We start from the raw sequence: 23,176 nt of genomic DNA, 5'->3' as shown, positions 1-23,176 counted from the left end.
ACCCTCCTGTCCAGCTCGTGAATGATTAGTGAGGCCTGGGCAACCACAGGGTGTGAGCCACCGCAGGAACACTTTTAATGAATGGCTCCAGGAACTTGAACTTGTCACAACATCCGCTAATGAGTCCAGGGGTCTAACAGAGTCCACTCTAGGGGAGGGGTGAGGGGTGGGGCTCAGACATCTCCTGGGGCAAGTTTGCTGCCCTTTCTGTTTCCCCCATTGAGTCTTGTGCCCAGATGGACACAGGTGGGCCCTAGCTGCCTTCTCAGAGTGTTTTGGGGCATGGGACAAGGTAAGAGGGAGCCTCGGTTGGCAACCAGAGACAAGACTTCTGGGTAGCCTCAACTTCCATCTGCATCACTGCTGGATTAACCCTCCACACCTCAGTCTCTCCCTCTGGAAAGTGGATGAAAATCAGTTCTGCTCACCCTGAAGACTGAATTAGCCCCCAGAGAGGATGTGAAAATGCCTATCAAGCACCTTTTGTTGAGTGCCTGTCCTTTCATTTCCTCTAATAGAACCTACCAGAGCCTGAGAAGAGCTACAGACACAATTACTACAAAGGGCTTTAATCAGCACCAACACATAGTAAGTGCTCAGTGAATGCCAGCCGCTCCCTTCACCGTCATCTTCATCGCTGAGCCCTGGGGCTAGGGCCCATAAGATCAGGACCACAGCCCTGGGCTAGACCACCACGGTAGGATCGTGGCTCTATCCCTTGCTAGATGTACCCACATGGGCAGAGAAGTTGCCGAACCTCTGTGTGCTTTCTCATTTCTAAACAGGGTCATTGGGACACACAGGCGAGCTAATGCACCCCAAAAAGCATGGCTTGGCGCCTAAAGCGTAGTAAGCCCTCAATCAATAGTTGCTTTGTTCTTCTTGTCTATGGTTTGCATCGAGGCAGAGGGCCTTGAACAAGTCACTTGAGCTCTCTGAGCCACAATAAACCAAGCCACCCATAAACAGTAGTTGCTGCTGCCTCTTGGAGCAGTGGGTAGAGTTTAACGAGGGAATTGCAGAACAGTGCCTGGCGTGTAGTAAGGGCTCAACACGTGTAGCTATCTCAGATAGCAGTGGTATGGCACTGAGGCCATGAGGGAGAGTTGCCCCAGAGGCTGGGGGAGAAATGCCGGTATTGCGGGGCTGTCAAAGCACAGCCATGTTCACCTGCCTTTTGATCTTCCCTGGGCATTCTCTGAGGATGGCCTAATATGCATCTAAAATTACAGATGGAGACAGGGAGGCTCCAAAAAGCCAATGAGTCAGCCTGAAGCTGGTGGCTTGCAAGTGGTGGAGCTGAGATTTGCACCCAAGCTATGTGTCTTCTGGTGGCCTTGTTCCCCTGAGCCTTCACCTGCCTGATTTAACCTCCTCCTTCTAAGTGGAGGTCTCATGCCAATGTTCTTCTTGGCCTTGGCAGAGAGGGTTTCTCTTGGGTTCTCTCGCTTCTTTCCAGGTTGGGTCCTTTCCCTGGGCCTACTGTATGTGCTCCAAATTTCTTTCCCTTTGGGGTCCGTATATATGTGGCACCTGGAATCGTTACCTTTATCCCCAAATGGTGGACTTGAAGTGGCTTACGGATCATTGGGATGAACCTTCTAACATAAAGAGGGCAAGGAATGTAACAAAGTAACAGCTGCCAGTAGTAGGTAACATTAGATATGTAAATCTCCAGATAGATAGATAGATAGATAGATAGATAGATAGATAGATAGATAATTGATAGATAGATGGATAGATGGATGGATGATGGATAGATAGATAGATGATAGATAGATGATAAATAGAAGATAGATAGATAGATAGATAGATAGATAGATAGATAGATAGATAGATCGATCGATCGATCTGGGTGGATAAAAAGCTATCTATCTGTCTGTCTATCGAAAGAGAGAGAGGGAGGGAAGAAGGAAGGGAGAGAGTGAGTGAGAGAAAGAAAGAGAGAGAGATTACTCTAGAGTATGCATTGCACCCAGCATTTTACCTACATGAACTTATTTAATCCTTCCAACAATAACTCTATGAGGTTGAAATTCTTATCATCATTATTATCATCACCCCCATTTTACAGATGAGGAAACCAAGGAGCAAAGTTAAGTCATTTGCTCTGGAAGCTATAGATGCAGGATTGGAACTCAGGCACTCTGGCACTGGGTGCCAAACTCATAACCCATAGTCTTCTCTACTTCTTGACATCAGGTCTGGATTTCAACCTCCAGCTCCCAGCTCCCAACTCCCTGTCCATGGCTCTTTTCCCTGATCCTGACAGCCTTTTTTTTTTTTTCCCCCTTGGGGCTGGCCTTCTTCCAGGCAATGTCCCACTGTGGTGATTCTGTGATGCTGTCATTCCCATGTTATTCGTGTTTACTCATGGATAGGTTCAGAGTGGTGAAGCGCCCCCAGTCCTGAGTGCCTGAGCCATGATGCTTCAAACCCTACATGGCTCCAGAGGGTCTGGCACTGTGCAGGCTCAGTCCTGGGCGAGGGGATACCGTGAAGTTTAAGGCTCTGCCTTGCTAGAGTTCAAAGTTCAGCACTTCACGGTCCCAACCCTGGACACTCCTGAGGAGTGGGACCCTAGTAGGCAGCAGGAGGGCACTGCTGTGGGCAGCTGGCCTCAGTCCTGTCCCCAAAGTTTGGGCCAGCCAGCTCTCTGCCTGGCATGGAGCTACCAGTACCTGCCAAGAGCCTGGTAACTGCCCAGTGCCCTGACAAAAATGCCAGCTGCAGCCCAGCAGGGAGCTGGGGCAGGGGGAAGGGGACAGTGGTGGTGGAGACAGTGTCCTGAAAATTCCTACCCCTGGGTCCCGGAAAACAGACCATTTCTCTTTCTTTCCTTTCCTACACGAAGAGGGCAAGTTGTGGGGCAGTAGGAGAAAAGTTACCTTGTGTATGCCTGGAAATCATTTCCCAGCTCAAAAATTAACCACCTGACATGGCATTTTTTCTCTCTCTCTCCACCCTCCTCTCACCCCTGCGTGTTTTGCTTGCAGGCGTTAATCCCCGTGGTCATGTATTGGCTAAGCTTGAGAGGCTGGGATTTCTTTGGCGGAGTGGGGGGGGATTATAAGCCTTCCTCTAAGAAAGCCAGACTTTGGAGAGTATGTCTAGGTTGGGCGGGTGTGAGCAGGGCTGAGTTGGGGACCAAGGCTAGGACTAGGGTGGGCCACATGAAGCATTTGGAGAGCAAGATTGAAGGAGGAGCTCACTCAGGGTCGTGCATGAGCCTCGCCCACGTGGCAGCCCTGCTCCCAACTCCTGCTGCCTGATAAAGCCCAGGGCACAATGGCCTTTCAATGAACTAAGAGAAAGCATGGCCTTAACTTATACAGTCTACCTCTGACTCACTGTGTGACCTCAGGGAAGCCACTTTCCTTTTCGGGACAACCATTTCCTCCATTGTAAGGACTAAAAGTTAGATTAGAGCAGGATTTCTCCACTTTATTCAGCACTGTGGACATTGACCCTATTGGAACAAATAATTCTTTACTGTAGGAGGTTGTTCTGGACACTGCAGGATGTTTAGCAGCATCCCTGCTCTGTACTCACTAGATACCAGGAGCACCCTCCACCAGTCATGACAATAAAACATGTCCCCTGGGGGACAAAATCACCCCCCATCAAGAACCATTGGATTAAATGATCTCAGCTTCATTCTGACTCTCATATTTTAAGATTTAAGAACAATATTTTTGAAGGCCAGCTTTATGAAATTGATCTAATTATATTATTAATAATAATGTTATTAATACAATATAACAATATATCATATTTATTGAGCTACTGTATGTATCAATCACTGAGTCAGTGGTTACCTTATATTAATAACTATCTCTCCAAGGAAGGTGCTATGATCATATGTCTGCGGCACACAAGGAAACTGAAGGTGGAGAGAATTAATAGGCCCAGGATCAACAGCACTTTCTGATCACAGAATTTCTAGGTGGGAGGCACTTATGGTTTACGTTAGTAGAACAAAGACGTTTTTATTCCATTCACCTTTCTGAAGCAGTCTGAAAACAGCCACAAAAGCAACAAAAGGAGACGCATATGCCATCTTTGATGAAAGAAGGAAAGACCACAATCCCACCTCACCAGCATATGAAGAAGAGCTGACAATGGCAGGAAACTTTGACCAAATTGCAGAAGGAAATCAAGAGCAGTGCATGCTTCTGCAGATCATGGGCAGGACAAGGAGTTCTCCTGAAGTGTTTTTGAACTCTGACACTTCCTAATACTGGCAAAGCCTGGAGCATGCATGTGGGAGAAGGGAGAGTTCCTGAGATGTATGTGACAGCACAGCATTCAGATGAACTGATTGAGGAGGCTCCAAGACCCTTGTCAAGAAGTGGGATGTTGGAATGGCACGTGGGAGAGAGATTGCGTATAGTGATCACCTATATGGCTGTAAAGTTTCTAGTTTTCTCTCTCAGTCAGTCAAAGAGACATAAATGCTAAAGAGACACCAAAGAACTGTGACCTTCTTGGGACTTCACACTGAGTAAGGGGCTCCAGCTTGCTTAGAGGAGAGGCATGTTCTGGGTCCATGTTGGTGATAAAGCATTCTGAGATAGTCAACAGAGCCAATGTTTGGATACCTGTGGGCCAGCTCCTTTCCCCACACTTTCTTCCAACAAAGAACTGGTCTTAAAAGAATGACTCCAATTCTGTAATAAGGAGCCAACATGAGATCTGCCAAAAAGAGAGCACGAGAAATAAAAAGCAAAGAAACATAAAATAGAGAGGATAAAAAAGAATAAATACTAGAAGATTTGTTGTATAAAGTGGGAGAAACTATTGGACAGATGTTTTTCTGTGAAATATATACTTAAAAAAATGCCTGCCTAAAACAAATCTCAAAATAAGAAACAAAAAGGGCAAAGAAGAGATATTAAGAAGCAGAGGGGGGTGAAAAAACAGCACTCAGGAAGTAAGTGGAAGAGAAAAGTAAAGCTATTGTCTTATAAATGCTGTATCAGAGCAAAATGGGGAAATATTAAAAACATAATCAGAGACATGATATGTAGGCTAAAAAGACTGAACAAAATGAAGTGGAAAAGAAAAGTAAGAAAAGACGAATGGAAAACAATCAATATGAAAGACAAAGGAAAACCAACATCAGCATAATTGGTGATACTGAAGAAGAAAATAAAACAGAAAACAATGTTGGGATCTTTAGTAGAAGAACATTTCTCCAAAACAAAACTAAAACATATGCAGGTTGAAAGAGCTTACTGTTTTCCAGAAAAAGCTTATGGACACTCATCAAGACAAATTGTAGTAACATTAATGGACTTGAAACTTAATAGTAAAAACCTTATGGATATCCAGGCAAAAACTTCAAGTGAGCTGTAAGGGGTGGGAGAAATCAGGCTGGACTCAAATTTCTGCAATAATTAAATATCTACTAATTCTCAGAGAAAGAACATGTAACCCAATAATTTTACAGATATATCACTTTTGTATTCAGAGGATGCCTTCTTTTTTTAAAAAAAATGTGCATACTTATTGTTGAAGTTTGGAAAATAGAGCATATAAGAAAGAAATCCAGATTTATTCATAATCTCATCCCTAAGATAGAAATGTCAATCACACACTTCAAAATGCTTTCACAGACATTTGTCCTATGGAATCCTCTGTGATGTAGACATCCCAATATTATTATTCCCAATTAGAAGATGAACAAATTTAGGCTCAGAGTGTTCAGTGATTTGCTGTAAGAATTCAGCAGCAGAACCACCTACGCCCAGGCTTCCTGGCCCTTGGGCCTGAGTTCTCTAGAACACCTCTGTCCTATAGAACTTTCTTTGATGATGGAGATGTTCCATATCTGCTCTGTCCAGAATGGCAGCCCCTAGTCCCATGTGGCTGTTGAGCACTTGAAATGTGGCTAGTGTTACTAAGAAACTGGAATTTTAAATTTCGTTTGATTTTAATGAACTTGAACTTAAATTCCACATGTGGCCCAGGGCTTCACTGTTTAGACAGGCCAGCACTAGAGAGTTCCTTGGCACTCTTTCCCCTTCAAAGGCAGCCGACCACTTTCCTTTTCAGCCATCCTCCCAACCTCATCCATATCAAGTTCACCCAGAATCTGGCCTCTGGGGTCAGCCTTGATCATTAGGACTAGGCTCCTTCCCTGTGGCACCTGTCTTCTCCAGGTGCAGACTCTGTTAGGCCTTGCTGTCAGTTTCTTCAGCCCTAGAGATTGTAGCTGAGTCTCACTGGCTTCTGAAGGCAGAGGAATAGGCTGGAAGTTGAGCAATGTGTTACCCGAAGCTGCTACTCCTTCTTTCCTGGGCCCGCTCAGCAAGATTCTCCCTCCCAAAATGCAGCCACTGGACAGAAACAAGTGGCAAGAAGGCAAACTGCTCACTCTGAGTTGACCCAGAAAATGAGTCTGCAAAATCAGACACCTCTCCCAACCTCTGAACTCCAGAAGTTAAAATTAAAAGGAACAGTGCCTCGGGATCATGTGGCCCCACACCCCTTCCTACCTGAATCTGCCCTTGAGGACCCAAGGGAAGCCTCTATTTTGCAGACACGCAGACTGAACCTCAGTGTGGCCATGTGGCTGGTGTGAGTTTATGAAACAGGAAGCCCAGAGGCAGAGGTTGACTGGAGTTGCTGTTGGGTGGAGTAAAATCATGGATCCACCTGGACTCCCCTCTACAGTTCCACTGTTTCAAATGTATCCGGGGCTGGGAGTGATGAGATCTACTCTTAGGCTCTGCATGGTCCTGAAGACACCACACCTCCTCTCCAGACCTCAGTTTATATCTGTAAAATGGAGCAGGGATTTTCAGTACAGAGTTCGGCGATCCCTACTAATCTGTCAACATCTTGACATTATATTCAGTATTGTACATGTGTGGGCACATACACACTATGTGGGGTTTTCATTAATTACCACAGGGGTCCATCCTTCTACCAATTCAAATCACTTAGATGAGAGGTCATAAATTGGTGACTATGGGTTGAATACCACCTGCAGATGTAGTTTTTTTTTTTTTAATTGGCCCACAGTTTCCTTTTAATGAGAAAATCTTTTAAAACTGTGAGATTTCACATAGAAGCAAAATTTCAAGCTTCTCTTGAAACATCAGGAGAGCTGGCATCACAGGACCCACATTCCTGTATCACAACAATCAGGGGAGCTGAGCAGCAGTTGTTGTCCTCGTGGTGGGGGGTCCCTGTGTTCCCCACTTCACCACAGTCCCCACCCCTCCCTATTGCACTCATGACACCGAAGTCCAATGCCAGCTGTAAGTTACCATTAAGCTTGGGCACTTTTATCCCCTGCTAAAATAACAGTATTCTGTCTCCACAGCACTGTTGGAAGTGCAAATCAGACTTGAGAAAACGTGACTTTGATTACACCAGCCCACATTACCCATTAAATTGTCCCCTGCATATGAGTTTGAAATGCTGGACTTTGTATCATTTATTCATTCTTTTAACAAATACCTGTTGAGGCACTGAGGATAGAGGTGAACAAAGATAGAGAAGGCCCTGTTTGCATGGTGCTCACGATCTGCAGGGAGGAGAAAGAGAGAGATAATAAGTGAATGAACAAAAAAATAAACTCCAGCCAGTGATAAGTGGCTCCACAAGAATGGAGCCAGATAATGTACAGCAGACCACAATGAGCAGTGTGATCAGAGGTGGACTCCCTGGAGGGGAGACCTTTGAAGTGAGGGCTGAACAGCAAGGAGCCAGCCAGCCAGAGATAGAAAGGGGGTGGGGGGGTCAAGAGGGCGAGGCAGAGGGAAGAGCAGGTGCAAAGACCTGGACGTGGGAACAGTCCTGGCCTGCTTGTTCTGAGAGCCCACCACTTAGCATTTTACAGGCCTCAGTGCTCTAGTCCCTGCCTCCAAGTCCCCTGGAAGATTTTTGCTCTCTGGAAGTTAGTTTTGTTCTTAAGGCCTGGCAGAGTGAGAAGGTGGGGGGATGAGGGGCAGCAGCACTTCTTACTAATTCTCCACCAGATGTCTGGCATACAGCTGGCAAATCTGAATCCATTTGCCCACAGGAAGTTCAGCTGAGGCAAGGGAGGCATTCGGGGTCACTCTGGCTCTGCTCCAGTCCCTCTCCAGCAAGGTAATAAAACACACTCTTGACCCACTTGCTGCCAAAGCCCCAAGTGGGCCAAAGATTGACTTCCCAACTCCTGCCATTTCCCTTGGGTCACCTCTCCAGCTGACATGTGCTGTATCTGGAGTCATTCCTTCACAGAGGGCTGAGTTGACATCCTGACAGGAGCATCCAGAGACAGAGAGAGGAGAAAGAGGGAGGGAGAGAAAGAAAGGGGAGGGAGAGAGGAAGAAAAGAGAGGGAGGGGGAGAGAGAGAAAGGGAGGAGGCAGGAGAGAGAGAAAGGGAGGAGAGAGAGAGGAAGGAAAGAAAGGGAGGGGGAGGGACAGAGAGGAAGGACAGAGGGAGTGAGAGGAAGGAGGGAGGGAGGGGAGAGAAAAAGAAAGGAGAGAGAGAGAGAGAGAGAGAGAGAGAGAGAGAGAGAGAGAATACAGCTTTGAAAAGCAACCCTTGCAGCCAGAAATTAAACAACAACCTTTCCTCCCATTTATGTCATGTACAGAATGAATACATCTGAATACATTGCACAAGAGGACTCACAGAATGTCACCTCCAAAGCAGATGTATGCTAGTGTTCACAACAACTTTTTCCATAATAGCCTGAAACTGGAAATAATCCAAATGTCCACCAGCAGGAAAATGTACAAATAAATTCCCATCTATTCACAGAATGGAATACTACTCAGCAGTAAAAAAGAATAGGCTACTGACACACACAACTGCGTGGAGGAATCTCACAGGCATTATGCTGAGCAAAACAGCCACACATACTTCAAGCTCATTCTTGTTGGTAAAATTAAAATTAAAATTAAAAAATAGCCAGAGACAGAGAAGTACATCCTGTATGATTCCATTATGTCCTAGAACAGGCAAAAACCAATCTATAGTGATAGAAATTGCAGCACTATTTTGCAGGGGATGTGGGAATTGACCTGAAAGGGACATGCAGGAACTTTCTGGGAAGATGTAAATGTCCTATATCTTGATTGGGATGGTGGCTATATGAATATGACCATTTGTCAGAACTTTTATTTTATGTAAATTATAGCTCAATGAAGCTCTTTTTTTGAAGTCATGTTTATTTTTCTCTCCAGATAGTGCTCTAAAATATTTTCAGTTCTTTTCCTATTACTTGGACAAAAACCCCTGCAGACACATGCCATTTCCTATCACTCTTGAGATGTAATTAAAATCCTCCAATTACTTTAATACACAAACATGGTCTCAATTCAGAAATTAGAATGGTCAGTTCCAGGTGATCATCAAAACGTGGAACTTGATTTGAAGTGAAATCCTTTCCCCTTCCCTTCCTGGGGGTTCTACAGGCTGGAAGCTGGGAAACAAAGAAGAAAGAGAGATCATTGTCTCCTGAGTTCCTCTTTACGGTTGCACCTCTTCTTCCTTATTTTCTTAAGCAAGGTTTGTGACAGCCACAGTGAAAGAAGCCAGGGGGCAGGAAGAGGCAAGGAGCCTGGCAGGTGCATGACTCCTGCCCCTCAGCTTCCCTTTACAGCAGACACTTCTCTTGTGAGTCTTACGGGGTTGGGAGACTAGAGGGTCTCCCCTTTCTCAGAACACTTCACAGCCCTTCCGTTGGGCTTTTCCCCCTGGCTTCTACCCCTCTAATTCCTGGTTTCCTATACATGGGAACTCCCTCAGGGGTCCTATATCACTTAGAAGTGGACCTCTTAGGCAGGATTTTAAAGAGGCCCTGGGCTGAAATTCTCACTTCATAACCACATCTGGTCTTTAGAAATACTTGAGCTTTCCCTCCTCACATCTTTGGAATGTTGGCCCAGCTAGGATTGAAGGATAAAATACAGGGTTCTAAGTTCACTTTGAATTTCAGATGAACAAGGAGTCATTTTTAAACTATAAGTATGTCCCAAATAGTGCATGGGATATACTTATGCTAAACAATTATTTGCTGCTATCCATCCTAATACTGATTGGATATTTGGGAACAGCTTGTCTAGGTCTCACCATCTCCCCCTTGTGTAACAGCATAATGTTATGAGCAGCTTGCCTTGTGTCTGCCCAGCAGGCTGTCTACTACTTTCATCTCTGTGACCCTGGCCAGGTTACTTATTCACGCTGTGCTTCAGTTGCATTATCTGCTAAATGGAGATAATCATGGAACCTACTTCATAGGGCTGTTGTGACAATCACAATTAAACTGAGATAATACACAGGTACAGTTGTTTGGGCAGTGTCTGCCACATAGCAAATTCTCAATAGGTATTTACTGTTATTAGTATTATTATGGTGATAGTGATTGTTGTTGCTATTGCATGAAGAGAGGAAGAACTAGATCCTCCAGATAGGCTATTTTCTGGAGAAAGGAGCCAGAACTAGAAGGATGGAGTTCCTGTGAATGAGGAATTGGGAGGGAACAGGATGGTTATTATGAGCATGCCTTGTGGGAGACAGTGAGGCAGAGATGGGGAGTGATGGAGGGGCAGGGATGGCAAGGACAAGCCAGGAGGCTTGAGAGAGGTTCTCTTGGTTTAGGAATGTGAGAGATTTTCAGGCATGCTAGAGAATAGAGAGGATGTGGGCATTTGACAAGAACACCCACAGGTTGTGCAGAAATACATAGTGATAAAGAGAAAACTCTGGTCAGACCACCTGGGTTCAAATCCTGACTGCCTCAGCAGCTGTGGGCAAGTTACCTGACTTTTCCTGTCTGCTTCAGTTGTCCCATCAGTAAAACAGAGCTAATAATATCTGTCTCAAAGGATTGTTGTGAAAATAAAATGAGTTGATAAGTGCAATTACTTGGAAATTAATTGCTTGCTAATTAATTGCTAGTGATTATTATACTTTGAGTCCCTTAAATGTTTAAGAGAGAAGAGTTTAAAAATTAGAATTCCTGTTTAGACTATGCAGTTTGTAAACTGCAACACTACCCTGGGACTGAATTACCTGGGACACAGTGTTATGCATGACCCAAATCGATGTCTTTTTATAATTTCCCCCAAAACAGAGAGGGAAAGTAATAGTACCTTCCTGAATCCAGGTGTGTCAGTGTATGCCTGTCATCCCAGCTACTTGGGAGGCTGAGATGGGAGGTTCACTTGAGCCCAGGAATTCAAGACCAGCCTGGGCAACACAGTGAGACCTTGGTTCAAAAAAAAAAAAGAAAGAAAGAAAAGAAAAGAAAAAGAAAAAGAGAAAAAGAAAGGAAAAAAGAAAGAAAAGAAAAGAAAAAAAAATATGCCTCCCTGAAAAGATTGTTAGGGGCATTAAATGAGTTAATACATAGAAGATGCCTGAAACTTAGAGAATACTCAAAACATGTTGGTGGTTGTGATTGTCATTATACTGTAGTTATTCTTCTGCATAGAGATGTGAAGCTGCATAGAAAAGGAAACTCTCACTAGAGCTCCTCAGAATTGAAATTTTCCAGGTGACTGCATGTCACTGTTCTCAACCATTATATTCCATTTTCTTTTCTTTTAATGCCCTTGTCAGGATCACCCAGGTAACAGGGTTATCCTGTCCTCATAAAGTGAATTGGGAAGTGTTCCCTTTTTCTCTGCTCTCTGAAAGAGTTCGTGCAAAATGGTATTATTTATTCCTTCAGTGTTTGGTAGAATTACCATTGAAGCCAGAAGGGCTTGGAGCTTTTTTGTGGGGAGGTTTTTAATGATTGATTCAGTTTCTTCAATAGACACCGAAATATTCAGCTTTTAAATTTCTTTTTCTGGTAGTTGAGAAAGGTATGTCTTATCAGGAAGTTTCTCTGGTTACTTGAAATTATCAAAGTGATTGGTAAAAAGTTCAAACTATCCCTTTTATATCCCTTTGATATTGTAAGATCTGAGTCATGTCTTTTTAAAATTCTTGTCATCTATTAAGTTCTGACCTTAGAGTGTCCTTAGCAGGGAAACTATATTGCCTTCTTAAATTTGTAACTTTGGTGCTACTCATGAGTATCTCACACACACACAAACACACACACACGCACACACCACACACCAATTCCGGTTGAGTTAGAGGAGTAAATTTGCAAGGATCCCCTACTGCTCCGGAAATCCGCCCTCATATTTTAAAGTACAATAGGCAAATGAATGCTCAAGTGCCTGCTGGACAAAGGGGAGGCTCTGACCTTAGGAATCTGCAAAAGCTTTTATTCTCTAAGATTTAGTTTAAATAGCTCTTCCTAAGAGAAATGTTCCCTGCTATCTTTCTTTGTCCTCTAAGCTAAGTTAATTACTTTCCCCTAGGTGTCCCTAGCTTACTGAGAACCACATGTTGGTCCCAGTGTAGTTATTTGACCCGGCATCCACCTGCCTGATCCCTATACTCTGAACAACTCGAGGGCAGATGTTCCCTTACTCATCTCTACCTCCTGAACTTTCAGCATGGTGGCCAGCAAAGAGTCAGGGTCACGGTGGCCAGCAAAGAGTCAGGGTTACAATCCATTTATTCTTTCACTCATTCCACACTCTCTGATACCAGTTCCCTCAATGTGTTGGGGACTGTGCCAAGTGCTGGGGACACAGAAGTGAACAAGACAAAAGAAATGGGGTCCCTCTTCTCAGGGAACTTTCTTAGTAGTTGAGGAGACAGAGTCAGTAAATCATACTGAATGGATGAACCTTTGCAGGTTACAATTTGGCAGCATTTACCACCTTATTTTCCATGGAGCGTAAGTTGTGGAGGATTTTAAGAAATATTTCAGTCTGTGGTCAAATATATTTTGGAAACTTTGGGTTAGACAAGGCCAAATAAATGTGTGTACTACATGATTTGTCAGCCCTTTCAGTGTACCAATTATGAATTTTTAGCGGAGTGGTAGGGAGAGCAGTTCCTGAAAAACTTACTTGGTTTTAGAACCCTTTCTTGGGAAGATACCATGTGACCTTGGATGTGATGTGCTGGGAAGTTCCACATAGAGATTGCTTAAGACCCCCTGAGTACTCAATGTATTTTTCTTGATTTGGAGCCACAACTTTTTAAATTCCAGAACCATCTATAAGATGAGAAGACTTCAAAAAGTTCATAAGAAAATGGAATTAAAAGACAAAAATTAAAATATAAACTTTGTTTCTCAACATAAGCTCCATCAAGTTCTAGACACTTTTGTAATGATGATACCGGCTATTTAATCCATCCTTAAAGAACTAAGAGTCTGAGAAATTTAACCATGTCAATGTCATCTTTTTTTACATTATTAACTGAAGAAAAATGGGTGCTCTTTAAAGATTTTTGAAGATTAGGAAACAAAAAGAAGTCAAAAGAAGCCAAATCAGGACCGTAAGACAGATGCCTAATGATTTCCTGTTAAAACTCCCACAAAACTGTCCTTGTTTGAAGAGAGAAGGAGCAGGAGCATTGCTGTGGTGAAGGACTCTCTGGGGAAGCTTTCCCTAGTCCTTCTGCTAAAGCTTTGGCTAATCCTCATAAAACTCTGATAATGAGCAGATATTATTGTTCGTTGGCCCTCCAGAAAGTCAACAAGGAAAATGCCTTGAGCATCCCCCAAAAATGTTGCCATGACCTTTGCTCTTGATCAGTTCACTTTTGCTTTGACCGCACCACTTCCAACTCTTTTTTTTTTTTTTTTTTTTTGAGATGGAGTCTCGTGCTGTCGCCCAGGCTGGAGTGCAGTGGCCGTATCTCAGCTCACTGCAAGCTCCACCTCCCGGGTTCGCGCCATTCTCCTGCCTCAGCCTCCCGAGTAGCTGGGACTACAGGCGCCCGCCACCTCGCCCGGCTATTTTTTTGTATTTTTTAGTAGAGACGGGGTTTCACCGGGTTAGCCAGGATGGTCTCGATCTCCTGACCTCGTGATCCGCCCGTCTCGGCCTCCCAAAGTGCTGGAATTACAGGCTTGAGCCACCGCGCCCGGCCACCACTTCCAACTCTTGATGGCCATTGCCTTGATCGTGCTTTGTCTTCAGGATTGTACTGGCAAAGCCATGTTTCAACTCCTGTTACAATTCTTAGAAGAAATGCTTCAGGATCTTGATCGCATTTGTTTAAAATTTCCGTTGAAAGTTCTGTTCTTGTCTGCAGCTGATCTCGGTGCAGTGGTCTTGGTACCCATCAAATGGAAAGTTTGCCCAACTTTAATTTTCCAGTCAGAATTGTGTATGCTGAACCAATTGAGACGTCTGTGGTGTTGGCTATTGTTTCTGCTGTTAATTGTTGGTGCTTTTCAATTAGAGCATGAACAAGATTAAATTTTTTTTCCTTGCAGATCCATGTGGATGCTCTGCCACTGCAGGCTTCATCTTCAACATAGTCTCATCCCTTCTAAAACAAATTACCCATTTGTAAATTAGAATTTATTTGGGGCATTGTCCCCATAAACTGTTCATAAAGCTTCACCATCAATTTGATGTTTGTTTTTACTTCAATTTTAGCAGAATTCATAGAGCTCTGATAGGGGCGGTTTTCGAACTATCCTTTTTGGTGCCTAAAACTAGATTCTGTTCAGACATGTGATAATAAGTTAGTATGAGTTTATTTTGGTGCAAAAATTTGAAATCCATGCATAGTTTTAAAATAATACATATTTTTTGTGAAGTTTTTGAAGATCCCTTGTCTTAACTTCTCTGTGCCTCAATTTTCTCATTTGCTAAATGTAAATGAAAATAATACTAACTTTCCTTTCATAAGGTTATTTAATGAACAAATAGATGTAACATACTTAGAACAGTCCCAGGCATATAGTAACATTCAATAAATGTTAGTTCTTATTTTTTCCATCACTGTGTGACAGAGATATTCTGAATTTTGCAATAGCAAAGATGAAAGCACACACATTAAGTTCTATTAAAATGTCAGGTATTATGTATTGTTAGGAGAATGGAGAAGGTGAGTGTTTTAGTCAGGAGTCTGAGTTGCAAATGACAGAAACTTGAGTCACAGAGACATTAAGTCACCTATCCAAGATCACAAAAGTCATGGTGTAGTCAAGCTCTAGTTCAAATCCAGGAAGTCTTGCAACAAGCCCAGGTTCTTAACCGCTGTGCTGTTCTGCTCTTCTGTGAACCGAGTGCTGTGAGAGCATAGATATTGGAACTGACCAGGACTTTAGGGTGGGGGTCACAGGATAAAAATGGCCTCTACAAGATGAGTCATAATTCACTAGATGAAGAAGTAGAAGAATGTTCCTGGCAAAAGGAAAAGCATGTGCAAAGGCCCAGAGATTGACAAGCAGTGTAGACTGCTGAGAGAACTGTGTCCAAGAGAACAGAGAAAGTGGGGAATGTGGGAAGCCTGTACTGGGACACCCTGATAAGCTTCGAATGCCATGACTGTGAGTCTGGGGGCCATGGGGAGCCAGAGGAGGTGTTTGAGCAGGGGAGTGGCATGATCTGAAGTGCATTTTAGAAGTATTCCTTTGACTGTTCATGTGGAGGATGTATGAAGACAAGCGCAAAGGTTGAGAAATAGTCTCAGTGAAAGCCGATGAAGTTTGACCTTGGTCAAGAGCAGGGCAGATGGAGGGGAGAGACCTAAATGCTCAGGCTCTAATGACAGAGCTTGGACTCTCTTGTATCAGATAATGCCTGGGACCTCTCTCAACTGGGTTTGGCTCAGATAAACCCCAAATCCAGCTGGAGGACATGACCCTTCTTTTTGACTCAAATACAAAAGAGGCTTCCAGCATAGGCAAGAAGGCAGTCCCTCTCCTTCTCTGTGCCAAACACCTCTCCAATTGTAGCTCAGAAAGATGTCACCCTCTCTGAGAAGACTTCTGTGTTAGATTGGGTCTTCGGAAGGACCCTGAGACAATGATTTGACTGCAAGGAATTTGACTGACAAGGGAAACAGTGAAGAGCATGGAAGAAATACAGGTGTGTTAATGAAGAGGTTCCTGCCAGCAGCAGGGATTCAGCCTTACTGGGGACTTCTGGGAAATGGTATTCGACATGCCTCAGTTATGCCACTGAAAGGCAACTGAACTTCGTGGCTGGGAGCTATTCCTAGTAGTGTTATTTCTTTGCAGTCTTGGCCAAGTGTGCTTCTAAAGCCAGAGAAATCTGAAGATGGCACTGGTGTGAACAGGAATGGTGGGCACCAAAGGGAGAGATGGAGGACTGTCTTAGTCCATTTGGGCTACTATAACAAAATACCTTAGATTGAGTGATATTTAAACAATAGAAATATATTGCTTACAGTTCTGGGGGCTGGGAAGTTCAAGATCAAGGCACTGGCAGATTCAGTGCCTGGTGGGGCCTTGCTCTTTGCTTCAAAGACAGTGCCTTATTGCTGTGTCCTCACATGGCAGAAGCTTCCATAAAAAGGGCCTTTAGGCCCCTTTTATGAGGACACTACTCCTATTAGTGAGAGCAGAGCCCTTTTGACCTAATCACCTCCCAAAGGCCCTGCCTTTTATCACCACTACAATGGGGATGAGGATTCCGTGTATGAATCTGGGGGGACAGAAACATTGAGACCATAGCAAGGAGGTGCTGAGGTGTCTGCCCTTCTCAGACCCCACTGGCTGACACAGCTCCCTTTCACCTTTGCGCCATAGCTCACTGTCTTAAACTCTGTTTTAGCACTTGTCTCTCTGGGGGATGAATGATTTGTGTTCATGTCTATCTCCTTGAGCAGTGGAAGCAGATGAACCAGGGATGGGCTAGGCACCAAACCTTGTATACCAAGTAAAGGTGTGGACTACAGTCTAGGAGTCTAGGGCCAGGGATGGGCTAGGCACTAAATCTTGAATGCCAAGTAGAGGGGTGGACTACAGTCTAGGAGTCTAGGTGTCTCATAATAGACCTAAGATGAAAGTGAAACGTCTTATAGTCATATCATTTTCAAAACGCAGAGATGAGGATTGTCTGAAGGAGTCCAAGAGTTCATTTATGGTATGTCTGGGCTTCTGTGGGAATTTGAGATTGTAATCTCCACCAAGGACTCATATTTACAAATTGGGATACCTGTTGGTCTGGCAAGTGGTACGCAGAACAGGATACATGGGGCATTCCTTCTTGGGTTAGCAGGAAGATCTGATAGAAAGTAATTGTATACTTTAAAAAGCATGAATTCATTGTGGAGCAGGATACCAAGCATGGGTGGAAGAAAGGCAATTTTACAGCAGACTGTGATGCAGATTTCCTGGCCCAGGGGATGATACATGGATGTCCTTCTGCCTGGAGGCCCACAGTGGTATGCTGCAGCCAGCTTATGCTGGCTTGGGAAATGTGATTGTCAAGTTTTTAGGAATTCTAATAGCCAGTTATTAAATACAGACCTTAATACAGACACACACACACACACACACACACACACACACACTAGTTTTTCAGAGAGCCAATTGTTCAACATTTTACCAACACACATCCGTTGTTTGAGGGATATTTGGCAGAAAGAGGCTGGGAAGGTGATTTGGGTTTGAGAAGCACTGTAGTTTTTGTTTGTTTGGTTTTTAGAGACCAGGTTTCACTGTGTTGCCCAGGCTGGACTTGAACTCCTGGCCTCAAGCAATCATCTTTCCTGAGCCTCCCAAATAGCTGGGACTATAGGCACCTGGCTAAGAATTGTTTATTGATTGGCATGGTCAGATGTGCTTGTTAAAAATTTAGAGACTATGTCTTAGTCATTTTCCTTGTGCCAGCTTCCAGCCCAGGGCATAGCATGTGGTCACAAATAAAGTTTGCTAAATGGAGAGATGAATGAATGATAACTTGGATCGAGCTTTTTCTCTAAGTTGTAGAAGCATGTATTCATCATTCAACAGATATTTGGAGTGCCTACTATGTGCCAGGAACTGTTCTTGGCACTGGGAACACAATCCCTGCCCTCCTAGAGCTTGCATTCTAATAGAGGAGAAAACATACAGAGCTATAAAATCTGCTTTCAGGTGGTAACCAGTTACATGAAAGAACATGAAGCAGGACAAGGGGCTGGAGACAGGGTTTCGTGCTGCTTTTGTACTGGGAGCTGAGACTCAAGAGGAGAGGTGGCTCCATCTCTCCAAAGTTGTATGTCTTCAGGAAGGCCCCTTTGGCTCTCTGAGCTATGGAAACCAATTGTCCCCAGGTGATATTCAGGTTCCCAGCCTAAGAAGGCTGAGGTGGCCTTGGCCAAGTCTGAAACCTTGGGTACACTGGCTCCCCAGGTGGTTACTAAAGCTCTGTAGGCAGAATGTTGGGATTCCAGGAGCTTCTCTAAACAGGGTGCTGTTTATTGTGCCACTGGTTTCCCACATCCTTGTTTGCTATGCTGTATACCTGGGACAGACCTGCCCTCTATCTCTGTGGAATTCTAGAATGATGCCTTTTGGCTCCAAGCACACATTGAGGCTTTTCCACAAAAGGGGGCCTTTTCCCAAAAGGGTCTCAGCTTCTTGTTGGGGGAGCTTTGGGGTTCTGGAAACAGCTCTGACATCCACCTGCTGACTCACTCTTTCCCTCTCTGATCTGAGTCTCCACATCTGTAGAGCCAGGGAAATGAGAGGGGCTTGGTGATGATCTGATGATCTGCCACTGAATCCCCAAATCTGGGAAGTTTAGGGGCTGCCAGGGTAGGTGGAAGGGAGGCAGAGAACAGAGAAGCCCATGTCCAGAAAAGTGCCTTTTTTTCCCTGATTTTTACATTCAAAGTTTGTCTGTTTTATATACTGGGATTCAACATACAATTTTGCTTGAACAAAGGACTGGGGGTTATTAGTATTTGTGGACTCTGGTCTTGTGATTCTCAAAGATATCTTACCTCTGAGATGCATGGATCTGCCTGACTTGAGAAACTGAAAGGATGGTGACAAATCAAAACTTAGGGAATTTTTAGTTGTGAAGTTTGATTCTGTATTATTCCTTTTACTTTCAACCTTTAATGTGTGTGTCCAATAACCTGGGTTCTTGGGATATTCATTCCAAGTTGAGTTAATTTGTTTTACAGTTGTTCTTCTCTGGCCCCCAAGAAATAAATTTTAGGTATCCTGAAGGATAACTTTGTATTAACTGTGGCAGCTTATTTAATTTTTTCTCTAAAACAATGTATCTTAAGTCAATAGGAAAATGGGATGAGCTGTACAGAAATTCTCCCTGCGGGAGACTTTTTGCACATCTATAAATTTCATGAGTGAATGTGAGCAACTGATAGAAAAGCTAAGGGACTTGGGAATCTGAACATTTTCCAATGTAGGGTGTGTTAAGCAGAGTCTCGGGATGTGTGTTTCAAGGTATGGAAATTGGTGACAGTGTGTCTCCCCCATCTCAGTAAATGACAACCCCACCTTCCCACTGCGGAGACCTACAACTTGGAATTGCCCTTGACTTCTCTCTTTGCTCTTTGCATACCACAACAGATCTATCAGCCAAACTGTCAGACGTGACCTTGGAAATAGATCGAGAATTCAACTACTTCTCACTACCAACAACTGCCGGCAATGGGCCCTAGTGGCCAGTGTCTTTTGCCTGGATTGTTGCCACGGCTGTCTGATGGGTCTCCCTGGTCCCTCCCTGACCTCCCTGTAAGATGGATTAACTAATCATAGCGTCCCCCATGTAACCTGATACCTGTCCTGTTTCGCTGAGGATATGTTCTCTTAGGATAGTGCTCTGTTCGATGTCCTATGGACATGGAATAAAGCTAACAAAACTTACTGTAAGTAGGAAGTAAGAGCCATAAGATGGCTCCAGACAGGACCAAATCCAAGAAAAAGTTCATGTTTCCTAGAACATGCAAAATCATTGCCTTGAGAGGACATAAGAAAGCAAGGGCAGGGCGGGAATAGTTTCATTCCAACAGTGACCACGCAAATAATGGGACATTAAGTATTATGAATCCTGTGGGACACGGATGCATTAGATGTGAAGTCATTGTCATTATCACTCTCATGATGAGAACAGGTGTGTAGTTTGACAGGTTTTGACAAATGTGCACACCAATGTAGCTACCACTCCAATCTAGGTATAGAACATTGCCATCAGCCCAAAAGTTTCCTCTGTGCTCCTCTGCAACCCCTACCTACACCCCCACAACATAGACCTTCCACCCTAACTCTGGCAACCACTGATTAGACTTAAATTACTTTGTCTGCCCTTCATTGGTTCTAATATTCAGCTGAGAACAGCAGCAGGGCACTTGTATGAAGGTCTGGCTATAGAGGTAGATTGCCTTGGTCTACCCTGGTCTGCACAGCCTTTACCTTGCTAATGACCTCTTTGCACCTCAGTTTCCTAATCCATCAAATGGGGATAATAATCATACCTACTTCACTAGGATTTTGTTAGGAATAAATAGCACCTGGTACTTAGCCCAACAGATGTCAGCTATTGTTATTGTTTATGGAGTATGCATTATGTGTTGGGCATTGTGCTGAGTACTGCGTAAGGATGTGGCAGTTGCTCCCTGTGCCCCCTCCACACCCCAACTGGTGCTCACCATTTCCACACACACCAGTAGCTTCTTACTGCCTCTGATATGGTCTGCGGGAGCGTTGCCTCTGGCTGCAGGAGCGTGCTCAGTCTGCACAGAAGGATGCCGGAAGTGCTGAAAGTTAATGCTCCCAGTATCAGCCCTCAACCAACGATCGCCAGGAGTTGGCAGATAAATGCTCCAACTTCCTTGCCTCCAGTTGAGACAACTCTAAGGCATGATTTGCCCTTTCGCCAGGGTTCCCCATCAGAATTGAGCTTCAGGTGTCCACAGTGGTAACCTTCTCATGGGACACACACTGAAGCATAGTCTGCCCTGTCCCCAGGGTTTGCCATCAGAATTGAGATCCAGGTGTTCACAGTGGTAACCTTCTCATGGGACACTCACTGGATTGGCTTCCTTCTGTTTCACTTCCCCACTGTCCTTCCAGAACCTCCTGGGATCCCCTATCAAGTAAACTATTTTCATTCTCATCTTTATCTCTAAGACAACAGTGTATTTCACTTCATTCTCAAACAGTCCTATGAGGTGGACCAAAATAGCTTCTTCATTTTATAGTTGAGCAAAATGACGCTTAGAAAGGTGACGCCACCTGCTTAAAGTTAACGCCTTAGGGACACACCTGCTCCACTGCTGCCCTGAGAACGAGCCAGGGCAGGCCCTGCCGCAGGCCTCCTTCCCTGTCTCCCCCCAGCCCCAGGCCTCCTTCCCCCTCTGCCCTGAGCCCTGGGCCTCCTTCCCCCTCTGCCCCCAGCCCTGGGCCTCCTTCCCCTTCTGCCCTGAGCCCTGGGCCTCCTTCCCCTTCTGCCCCCAGCCCCGGGCCTCCTTCCCGCTCTGCCCTGAGCCCCACTGACCCTCTGAGCATGCATCTCCTCCTGCAGGAAGGCCGCTGCTTGTTTATCATCCTGCTCATGGCGGTGTACTGGTGCACGGAGGCCCTGCCGCTCTCAGTGACAGCGCTGCTGCCCATCGTCCTCTTCCCCTTCATGGGCATCTTGCCCTCCAACAAGGTCTGCCCCCAGTACTTCCTCGACACCAACTTCCTCTTCCTCAGTGGCCTGATCATGGCCAGCGCCATTGAGGAGTGGAATCTGCACCGGCGAATCGCCCTCAAGATCCTGATGCTTGTTGGAGTCCAGCCGGCCAGGTAAGAACAGGTAACGGTTCCAGCCCTACAGCGGAGAGGCAGAGGGACCACACCTCTGGAGCCTATACCTGCTCTTCTTGGTTTACTCGTCCAGGCCAAGAAACTCATCGGTTCCCACCATTTATTTATTTATTTATTTCTCAGCTATTTAGCAAGCACCCGCTGCATGCTAGACGCAGCACTAGGCCCATCATGGAAAGCTGTTCTCAAAGGTGCGGGAGATGAGATGCTGACCCCCAGGCCCCACCCCCAGGGATTCCAGTCCCACAGTTTTGGAGGGGGCCACACTGGCAGTTTGACCCCGACTGCTCAGGGCTGAATCCCAGATGACCTGCTCTGAAAAATGACTTAACCTCTGCCTGCCTGTGAAATAGTGATGTAGTGGCACTCACCTCATAGAGTTTAGTGAGGATTAGATGAGCAAATGCAGGTAAATCCCCTACACCTGAGCAGACAATGCTGGCTGTTAGCATTCTTGTTTGCTATTTACCTGCCTAGGTGATGAAGATCAGGTGGGAGTTGAAGGTCGGGGGTATGCAGAGGATATGGGAAGATGGACTGGAAGGGAAGGAGAGTCAGGGTCACAATCCTAGAGAGCCTCAGGCCCTCTGGTTAGGATTTGGACTTTTATTCGTAGAGGATTGGGTGGCCTTTAAAATAGGGGTGTTATTTTCATCTTATTTTTTGTTCCATGAACCCCTTTGGCAATTTGGTGAATCTTAAGGATCTTCCCAGAATAATGTTTTTTAAATGCATAAAGCACAACAGAGTTTGAAACAACAACTACAGCAAAATGCAATTATCTAATTTTTTTTTGTAAACACAGACACCTGCGCCCTGGTACAGGTAGGTACCGTTTTATTAACACAGCAACCGGCAAGACCAAGCGATGGGCCTGATCATAGCCATAATGCTGAGCAGCTTTGAGTGTTGATATTTCAAGATGTCTGCAGTGATTATAATGTCATTTTAAAATATCAGGGATCTTGCCAGGCGCAGTGGCTCCCGCCTGTAATCCCAGCACTTTGGGAGGCTGAGGCAAGTGGATCGCTTGAGGCCAGGAGTTCAAGACCAGTCTGACCAACATGGCAAAACCCCCGTCTCTACCAAAAATACAAAAAATTCACTGGGCATGGTGGTGCATGCCTGTGATCCCAGCTACTCAGAAAGCTGAGGTGGGCGGATCACTTGACCCCAGGAGGCGGAGGTTGCAGTGAGCCAAGATCACGCTACTGTACTCCAGCCTCAGTGACAGTGAGACCCTGTCTCAAAAAAGAAAAGAGAGAAAGAAAGAGAGAGAGAAAGAGAGAGAGAAAAGAAAGAGAGAAAGAGAGAGACAGAGAAAATGTCAGGGATTTTTTTTTGGGGGTGACAGAGCCTCAGGCACTTCTCATACACCTGAACTTTGTTGACCGTTTATCACTGATGGAAATGCTTAATTTGATTAGATGTTAGCAAAATGAAGATACACATTTTCCCCCAATCCAGTTCTGAATTATATCCATAGACTTATAGTTATAAATCTGTTCTTTTAAGGGTTATAAGCTGAGGAGTGACATGGCCAGATTTGCATTTTTTTTTCCAA

At 44.7% G+C, this 23,176-nt stretch overlaps 1 protein-coding gene and 1 long non-coding RNA gene across 4 annotated transcripts in view; one reads left to right on the top strand and one right to left on the bottom strand.

Annotated features, from left to right (window-relative positions):
* Positions 1–23,176, top strand: part of SLC13A3 (solute carrier family 13 member 3) — a 105,138-nt gene that overhangs the window by 33,677 nt on the left and 48,285 nt on the right. For 2 of the 3 annotated variants that reach the window (XM_015148894.3, XM_015148893.3), the window contains exon 2: positions 21,326–21,591. In XM_015148894.3, coding sequence (XP_015004380.2) covers positions 21,356–21,591 — 236 coding nt within the window. In that variant the 5' untranslated portion in view covers positions 21,326–21,355. Of the gene's footprint in view, positions 1–518; positions 589–21,325; positions 21,592–23,176 lie in introns of all 3 variants that reach the window. The other variant, XM_077951901.1, reaches the window with a different exon arrangement.
* LOC114670495 (uncharacterized) lies at positions 5,220–8,318 on the bottom strand. The gene is made up of 3 exons (XR_003720153.2): positions 8,195–8,318; positions 7,471–7,537; positions 5,220–6,783 (listed from the first exon to the last, which is right to left on the bottom strand). It is a non-coding gene; the product is annotated as an uncharacterized LOC114670495 (long non-coding RNA).

The sequence above is a fragment of the Macaca mulatta genome, chromosome 10 (assembly GCF_049350105.2).
Source record: "Macaca mulatta isolate MMU2019108-1 chromosome 10, T2T-MMU8v2.0, whole genome shotgun sequence".
NCBI classification, from domain to species: Eukaryota; Metazoa; Chordata; class Mammalia; order Primates; family Cercopithecidae; genus Macaca; species Macaca mulatta.
Note: the sequence above shows the minus strand (reverse complement) of the source record. Positions and strands in the feature narration are given on the sequence as shown.